General features: G+C 45.8%; 1 protein-coding gene across 9 annotated transcripts in view; it reads right to left on the bottom strand.

Moving 5' to 3' along the window:
• The window catches only part of magi2a (membrane associated guanylate kinase, WW and PDZ domain containing 2a), a 214,905-nt gene that overhangs the window by 146,385 nt on the left and 58,520 nt on the right, over window positions 1–10,000 (bottom strand). For 8 of the 9 annotated variants that reach the window (XM_031583189.1, XM_031583194.1, XM_031583195.1 and 5 more), the window contains exon 2: window positions 958–1,074. In XM_031583189.1, coding sequence (XP_031439049.1) covers window positions 958–1,074 — 117 coding nt within the window. Of the gene's footprint in view, window positions 1–957; window positions 1,075–5,857; window positions 6,346–10,000 lie in introns of those variants that run through there. The other variant, XM_031583197.2, reaches the window with a different exon arrangement.

Below are 10,000 nucleotides of genomic sequence, written 5' to 3'. Positions count from 1 at the left end.
AAATAATTGTGAGTACGGTTTTTGCCATAACCGAGCAGCCCTACTTGCCCGTGACCAAATGCACACACACACACACTCTCTCTCTCTACTTCCAAGGGAGTATGCCAGATAATAAGTAGTGTGTTGGCTTGAGCTTATCTCCCTAATACGATTGAATCTCATGGAAACTCGACAAAGCACACCCAACAGATCCCTAGCACAGGCATCAGCCAACTTCACAGCATAACGTTCCTGGACTCACAGAGTCAACATGGAAGAAACCTGTCTTGCAAGTCGACAAATACTACATTAGCAATCAGACTTACAGTCTAAGCAGCATTTACACCACTGAAGGATGGATACCCAGCAGGAGAGCCAGCACATTTCAGTGATTAAAAACAGTCCACCTTAAAGTCCACTCACTGCCTTGATGGTATTAAGGGGATCAGCCGAAGCTGGTGAAGTGATAATGACATTAAATATAAAGGAGTCTGTTACTTCTTCTGCGGTTTATTTATCTGTTCAAAACAGAAGCTTTCCTTTGAAACCATGACAAGTAATTTATTTCATTTCTCCGTGGATTTGTTTGTTTCCGACTTTTTATTTGTCTATTTCTTTCATTCTTGCCGTCCTATTTCAATTATGTATATCCCCCCAAAAATATGATTACAGCTCTGTCAGAAAGCTTAACACCTTAACAGTCCATTAAACGTGTGTTTCAAGACACAAAAGAAACGACCTGTCACTCGAAATGAGGTAAACAAACGTCTTATTCAGCTGTTTAACTTCAAGCAGCTGCCCAACACCATTTCAACAAAAAACATTTTGGTTTATCCCAAGACACACACAAATAACACTGGCCTTGTTACGGATAGAAATCTAGCAGCGTAGATTCTCTTCTGGGACCCCAGCGGAGTGAAGCTGGACTTTGACACAAATGGCTCAAAGGTGAGAGGTCAATGTGAAAGGTACACTCACAGGGCACAGTGCGGAGGTAGAGGTTGTCCCGGATGATCTGCTGCAGCTCGTGGTCCAAAGAGCCTTTCTGGAATCGCAGGCTGAGGTAGCGGCGGAGGTCTTTGTCAACGACGCCCCCTACAGGTGTGGAGGAAGAGCATGGTTAGCAACTCTTCAATGCACATAAGTCAGGAGGGGAAAAAAACTAGAGGGGGGAAAAAACAAAGAAAGAAAGGAAATAGCAGAGACAGAAAGACAGAGGAAGAGAGAGAGAGAGAAAGAGGGAGAGACTAAAGACAGAGAGAAAGAGTGTTTGTCCAAAAACTGAAGAGTGTTGGTCTTGAAAAACATGTGCATTCTAAAGTCTTATGTTCTTAAGTTTGTTTTCCCCAGAGAACCAGCACAAGGTTTCTACTGGTTGGAGCAAATGTGTGTGATTCTTAAAGAGAGGGGGGAGAGCACTGGTATAGCAGACAAACCCAAGGGGCCCTATCATCATACATAATGGTGCATACATTTGGGCATTAACATGCTCATTTGCACTACACACACATCTACACACACACTCATGTTCACATATATACATAAAATTAGCGGCTGGTGCTTTTACAAACAGGGGAAACACAGTTGAGATAATTTTCTGATGGCACAAATACATGAACTGATGTTGTCGGTATCTGTAGCCCATTCAACAAAATGAACATGATGCACTAAAAATTAAGCTAGCTAGCTAGCACTGCACAGTGCTCCGTTCTCATAACGTACACTAACCCACCTACCAATTAACCTGCAAAACAAACGTAGCTTATCAAATATATATAGAAATCTGCATTACACATTTTATTGAAAATGCACAGTAAATGATGAGACAAACACTTTTTGTATTGGGTAATTGTTCAGTTTTAATACATATTCTTAGATTTCATTATTAATTCTAATTTTTTTTTATTGATTCAGAACCCTCTCAGACAAAGGTCAAAGCCTATTGTCCAATAAATGTTGATCTTCTCTGCATTTAAATTAAGTGCACTTCCAACTACCATAGGGTCCTCTTTGATGCCTGGCGTCAGTGGGATCCTTTGGGCTGTGCTTCCACAGCATGTCACGGTCAAGCGAACGCAAGTTAGACTACGTTCATGTGAAAGCCAATCATTTGCCAATTATTTGTTAAACTTGCCTATTCTCGAAATACATTCATTTGAACAAACAGCTATGTTTTTCATTTTTGGTTCCCTTAAAGGCAGTGCAGACATTAGCACTGTGGTTGGGGCCAATCTCACCACACAAACGCCTGTTGTAAAGAATCTTCAGGATATTGTCTGATAATCTGAGAACAATATCTACAGTGCAACATTTCCTGCCCCCAAAAGATTGTGAGAAGGTGGTCCCCACTTTCATTTCTTCCAGACTGGAAACTGAAACTGTCCAAAATGAGGCAGCAGGACTTTTAAAAAGTGTGATTATCTCACACCTCTTTTAGCTACACCACACTGGCTCCCAGTAAAGTTTAGGGTTGATTTTAAGACTTTATTATTTGTTTTTAAGGCTGTGAATGTTCCAGTGTCAGCGTACATTTAAAATCTATTGACCCCCTTATCCTCCGTAAAGGATTCTCTAATGAACTTTTACTGGCTTTACCTTGGCCAACTTTTCCATCTAAGGGAGATAGAGCTTTTACTGTTGTTAGTCTTAAATTAAAGTCTCCCAACACATCTCAGATCTGCTGCCTGCATTAAGACTTTTAAAGCTTGACCAAAACCGTACTTTTACACACTTGCATTCTCTGGATTTTATTTTATTTTATTCTTCTTTTTTTTTTTTTCAGTCCAGTCTGAGGTGGTGCTTTTATTTGTGCTTTTAGTTCAGCCTGAGGTTTTTATGGTCTTGGTCAAGTCTATTCTTAATTTTAACTTTTATTGTGTTTTACCCCATTAGCGCTTTTATTTGGTTCACTTAATTAACTTGGTTAATCTATTTTTATGTTTGTATTTATAATTTCATTTATTTATTTTCCATTTGATCTCATTCTAACTTGCTGGTCTTTAATTGTGTTTATTGTTTTATTTACTCCATTTACTCATACGTCACTGTTAATTATGCTCTTCTACTCCCTTTTATTAGGTTTATTTGTCTCCTTTTATTTCATTTAAATTTTGTCTAAAATTCATTTCTATGCACTTACCTCAACTGCTTTGGTATGACTCTTCGTCTTTAATGTGCTATACAAATAAAGTTGACTTGAGTAATAATGATATAAGTTCTTATAATAAGTAAATTTCACCATTTTCGCCGTGCTTCCTATGCAGTCTTGAAGCAATCGCCACTGATGTACACAAGTACACAAGTACACACACATACACACATACCCAAAACCCAAACGAAAACAGACACACACACACCACACCACACACACACACACACACAGAGGATGGGAACAGGAAAAGGGAGGGCCAGGGAATGAGAGGGCTAATGAGCGGAGTTCACACACACACACACACACACATACACACACACACAGAGGGCGAGAGAGAGAGAGAAAGAAAGGGAGAGAGAGAACCCCGTCTGACGCCACCACAGACTGAATTAGGGGGAGAAACGCTGAGGCTGCAAAGAGGAGATCTCTCCCTCTCTCTCTCCCTCCCTCTCTCTCTCTCTCTCTCACAGAAGATCACATTTAAACAACAGGTTCTGTTTGTTGGTCTTTTGGTGATGATTTCATCCTCTGCTTATGTTCACACACACACACACACACACACACACACACACACACACACACACACACACACACACACACAGGCAGTACTGGGGGCCAGGGGCACCACTAAATGTCAGAGCAATTTGTCTGAGTGCGTCCCTAACATGTGCAGCACGGCTGGGGGTCTCACAGGGGTCCTTTATTAGCCCTTACACACACACGCACGCACACACACACACACACACACACCCACACACACACCGATATACCCACATATACACAATCTCTCTCTCTCCCTCTCTCTCTTAAACACGCACACACACACACACACACACACACACAGTATTGTACCCATAGATATGCATGCACAAGCTTGCTCAACCATACACATACACATACAAACACACACACACAGACACACACACACACACACACACACACACACACACAACACACCTCTGGTGGTGAAACTGGTGTTAATAGAGAGGGGGGCTTCTCAGGAAATTGTGCTTCCTCAGCAAGAGAAGAGACAGAGGGGGGAGGATAGAGAGAGCAAGAGAGAGAGAACGTGAAGAGATGGAGAGAGAGGGGGAGAGAGAGAGAGAGAGCAAGAGAGAGAGAACGTGAAGAGATGGAGAGAGAGGGGGAGGGCATAGAGTGATGCCGGAGAGGAAGAGATGGAAGGAGGGGATGGAGAGATTGGGGTGGGGAGGAGAGGATGAGGGCACAGTTAGCTCACGCATACACACACACACACACACACACACACACACACACACACACACACACACACACACACACACACACACACACACACACTCTCTCTCTCTCTCTCTCATATGCACACCACTATCTTCATGAGCTCATTCATGAGAGCAGGCATGCCAAACGGAGCAACGAAGACACAGACAGAGAGAGCGCGCGAGAGAGAAAGAGAAAGAAAGAAAGAGAGAAAGAAAGAGGGAAAGAGAGCGAGAGTGAGTCCTTCCCATTTATCAAGAGCAGCTAGAGTGACACACACACTCCATCTCCCTTTTTCGCAGCCTGAAGCATGTCCCCAGTGTGGAGCCCGGGGAAGCTGAAGCTTTGGTGGGGTTCACATAAGGAGCCTGGGCTCCCGCTCACGTCCCCCTCCACCAGCACCACCACCAGCACCAGCAGCACCAGCAGCACCATCACAGCAGAGCAGAGCAGAGCAGAGCAGAGCAGCGTCTGGCTCCCAGTCTGGCCACGCTTAATCAGACCAGTCACCTCCACAAGCCACTGATACTGAAGGAATTAGCCTAACAGCTCTCGCCCTCTCGCTCTCTCTCTGCCTCTCTTATTCTCTCTCTCTCTCTCTCTCTCACACACACATGCACACACACACATATGCGTAAACATGCGACCACACATATCCAAAGGCGTACGTGTTCACACATTCACACACACAAGCACTTGCATTGCGCACACATGCAAGCATGCACACATGCACACACACACACACACACACACACACACACACACACACACACACACACACTCACACTCACACACACATACACACTTATACAGAAGTATCCAGTCACACATATCCAAAAGCATGAGGGCTCACAGATTCACGCACACAAACACACATACACACACAGAGAGACGTTGACACGCGTGCGGGCGCACACACGCACACACACACACACACACACACGTGCGCATGCTGTAGGGTGCATGGAGAGCGTGCTGGAATACCTATGGCTGAGGTAAATAGATGTGTCAGTGAAAAACAGGCTACTTTTGCCAAGAGCTCTTCATCAGACATGTCAAATGCAATCACACACACACACACACACACATACACACACAATACACACACTTTTCACAACAAACACACTCCCTCTCTCTCTCTCTCACTCACACACACACACACACACGCACACACACACACACACGGTGATCTACAAGCGGAACACGCGCCTATGAGAGAACAGCGAGCTGAGACCTGTCCTGTCCTGGTGAGGCGACACTGCAGGCAATCCAGATTAACATGAGAAAAGAGCCGGTCACACACACACACACACACACAAACATATGGGATATATAGGACATATGCATATACTACTACAAGCAGAGACACAAGATTTTCACACACACACTATGAGCATACACACTCCTACAGGCTGGAGACACAACAATACTACACACACACACACACACACACACACACACACACACACACACACACACACACACCTCTCTCTGCAGACTGGCGCGTGCCGAGCTCCGGTCTCCACAGGTACACAGCAGCAGTGGCGGCTGCAGCGGTGGCGACAACAGCAAGAGTATCTCCACGCGCGAGCGGCAGCCGTCTCCGCGGATACCGCTCTCTCACGACAACAGCAGCCCGAGCATTCCAAAAAATAAATAAATTGAAAAAAATCCCCCCACTTTCTCCTCACACACCACCTCCTCCTCTTCCTCGTCTTCTCCACCTCCTCTTCACATCCACTCACTGTCAGCCAGATCAATCTAACACTGCGCCTCCCTCTCACCGCTCCTGCTAATCTGATCACCGCAGCGCAAAAACAGACAACAGAGAGGAGAAGGAGAGAGAAGGAGCGAGACAGGGGACGACCGTTGGAAGGCAACGGAAAAGAGAGAGAGCGCGTAATAGAGAGGGTGAGATGCTGAGAGAGTGAGTGAGAGAGAGAGAGAGAGAGAGAAAGAGAGAAGCAGGATCTGGCAGTGGGGACCTATCACAATGAGATCCCTCTCTCGCTGTTCATTGGTTGTGAGGGCTAAGGTAAGTCCTGCAGCTCCCCCTGTGTGTGGCTGGCGGTACTGCACATTGTTACCTCATTCCAGACATTCCCTTTGTGAAGCGCACCGAATTTCACCACAGGCTGGGACTGAAGAACTGAAGTTCTTCTTGATGTCCACAGAGACAGAAGTCAGACTTCAGAAATTCTCTCAGTCTGATGCTTGAGGATGTCGGACTTCATTCAGACTCTGGGTGAGACACTTCAAACTTTATTTACGACTCTAAAGTCCAAGGCTTCAGGCTTGACTCAAACTTATAATCCAAGACTTCAACAAAGGAGTCAGACACTTCACACTTGACTTAGACTCTAAGACTCTGACTTAAACTAAAGTCTAGACTAGACTCAGACTCTTGACTCCAGACTCCAGCTTAACAACCAGTCTCAAATTAGTCTCTGCCTCGAATGCTTTACACTTGCTGACTCATAAAGGTGTCCATCCAAACCCTTCTCTGCCCCAGGTCACCACACCTGACCCCTGACCCCTCCTCCTGACCCCTCTGTGACCTGAATGACCCCTGCCCTTGGAGTCACATTAGCTGAGCTCTTTGCAGCTGTGTGGAGGAGGCAAAACCTCACTCCCCAAACCCCAGCCTTACTCCTTTAGCTTTGCGGCTAACGCACCAACATCCCAGCCCCTACGGCCATGGCTCTGAGCTCCAAACCCAGGGTTCAGTAAACAGAGACGATAGCCCACTAGTGAGTGCTGTGAGAGGCTCTATGGAGCATCAAGCAGAATAGAGGGTAGGACAGGTTTATCAGTATAATGGGATCACTGGATGCTGCTGTCTGACTGATGGTGTGTGGGGGATACTCCTACCAAACACAAGTCATTGCTGTCTCACACACTGCTGGAGGTCGAAGTGCGATCAGCAGGTATGGGGGTGAGGAACAGGTGAGGTAGATTTGTCTTTTTTCCACTGTAACCTTTGTGGGAGCGTCGGAGGGAAATAGGACACACCTGGAGCTGTAAAAAGGAGTTACACATACACACTCTTTCTGTCTCACACACATACGTACATGCACACAATTACACACACACACACACACACACACATGCTCTATTCATCTAACCTATTGCCAAAGCACAGAAGCTAACAAAAGAAGATAGAGAAAAGAGAAAAAAGGCAACAATGGTACTAGAGACAGCAATTACTAATGTCCTTGCAAAACTATGCATGAATGTGTGTGTGTGTGTGTGTGTGTATCTCCATCTCCAATTCAGTGTGAGTGAGTGCGTGTGTGTTAATGCATACCTACAGTTGATGTGAACGCTCCCTCTTATTCCACTACTATGTCTCTGTTCCCCTGCTATTATTTACTGCTTTCATTCAAGGCCATTCGCTCCCCCTCTCCCCTCTGAAGGCTCAGGCCATTTCCCTGAGTGTGGCGAACAAGTTCTGAAGAGCACCATCTTAGCCCCGAGTGTGCTGTGGGTAAATGTACCATCTAAGCCTGAGTGTGCTGTGGGTAAATGTACCATCTTAGCCTGAGTGTGCTGTGGGTAAATGTACCATCTTAGCCTGAGTGTGCTGTGGGTAAATGTACCATCTTAGCCCGAGTGTGCTGTGGGTAAATGTCTACCAAACTAGTTCTGAGGTGGATGATTTCCCTGTGGGGACCAGGAGACATTTGGCTTTATTTGAGACTGCTGCTGAGGTACCCCTTCCTTTCTGCAGTTTGGGTTGACCAATGGTGGACACGGACATGTTAGAAGTAGGGGAAGAGGTGATCTGCTCAAACACAATTCTACAGTGCTGTGTGCCGGGGTGTGTGTGTGTGTGTGTGTGTGTGTATGTGTGTGTGTGTGTGTGTGTGTGTGTGTGTGTTTTCTCTGTACTGAGCTGAGCTGTATTGATCTCCTGACGGTCGGGGTGCGTTATTGTTCACAGGTTTACAGCTATGATGTAACATGAGATGGAAAAGAGAGGGATGATGATGAGAGAAGGACAAAGAAGGGAAGACTAGGGTTGGGGGGTGTGGGAATAACTAAAACAGACTGTATTCATACTATACTATGATGGGCTAATGACTGCGCACACACACACACACACACACACACACACACACACACACACACACACACACACACACGCACACACACACACACACACACTAGATACACAAGCCTTACACCGAAACGGCACACCACTATGTATTACAGAAGGTACAGTACAAATTTGTATCAAAGAATTCACAACTACACATAAAACATTATCGACATGCTTTCCATCAGCTTTCAAACATACATACACACACACACACACACGCACACACACACGCACACACACGCAAACACACAGAGAACGGGAACTACTTGACGCACTACAATCTTAGTCAGAAAACACTGCCACTGCCACACTGCCACTCCCACAAAGGTTACAGCCACCAAGCAAAGAAGAATCAAAACCAGCCAACTACCAGCACGTCCCACCAGAGTTTGTCCTTGAGAGAAGGAGAGAGAGATAGAGAAAGAGAGAAAGAGAGAAAGAGAGAGAGAAACACATCAGGCTAAATGGGGGAGGACAATAGCCAGCAGCCATTAGATTAGTCTGCAGCACAAAGGTCAGCTGGCCTGCCAAACAAGCCAGAGAGACTGCAGAGAGACTGCAGAGAGAGAGAGAGAGAGAGAGAGAGAGAGGAGACCTCCCTGTCCTGATATGACCTGAGATATGTGCAGGATAGGAATGGACAGAGATGGAGAGAGAGAGAGACTAAAAGAGAGAAAGGAAGTTCAGTCACTGTCCTCACAGGACCAGGGAGGCGCTCAGCGGAGAGATGAGGGGCCAGAAGGAGAAAGAGATATGGAGAGGGAAAGGAAGAGCACAGGTGAGTGAGAGATAGAGTGATGAAGAGAAGGTGAGCGAGAGAACGAGCAAGAGAGGGGAACAGATAGAGAGATCGAGATAGACAAGGAATGAAAACACACAAGCTCGGCGGAGGGCAGGAAGAGTGAGAGCAGGTGCTGCAGGCAGACAGGTAATTTGAGCATGACACTGAGAAAGAGGGAGAGAGAGAGAGAGAAAGAAAGAGAGAGAGAATGTTAGTGTCACAGATGGATGAGGGAGAGATGAGGTGAGATTGGGACAGTGAAGCCACAGAGAGAGATGATAATGAAACGAAGAAAGAAACGTGGGACAGGGTGACAGAGAAAACGGAGGAGAGAGAGAGAGATGGAGGGAGACCAAGAGAGATGGAGAGAGAAAGAGAGAATGGAAATAGAGAGAGGGAGAGATGGGGAGAGAGATGACACAGAATGCCTCTGTGTGAGACAGAGAGAGAGAGAGAGAGAGATGACATAGTCAGAGAAAAAGACAAAAAAATGAAAAAATCTCTCTCTCTCTCTCTGTGTATGTGTGTGTGTGTGTGTGTGTGTGTGTGTGTGTGTGTGTGTGTGTGTGTGTGTGTGTGTGTGTGAGTGTGTCACCCACAAAAACATTCTCACATGAGGGGAAAAAAAAATTCACATCTACTCCATTATTAAGGCAATATGATCGTGAAGATGATAGTTGCCATAAAACAAACATACCACACAGCAGGCCCATAATTATACTCCCCACCCACCAACACGCACACA

Source organism: Clupea harengus, chromosome 16 (assembly GCF_900700415.2).
Source record: "Clupea harengus chromosome 16, Ch_v2.0.2, whole genome shotgun sequence".
Lineage (NCBI taxonomy): Eukaryota > Metazoa > Chordata > Actinopteri > Clupeiformes > Clupeidae > Clupea > Clupea harengus.
Note: the sequence above shows the minus strand (reverse complement) of the source record. Positions and strands in the feature narration are given on the sequence as shown.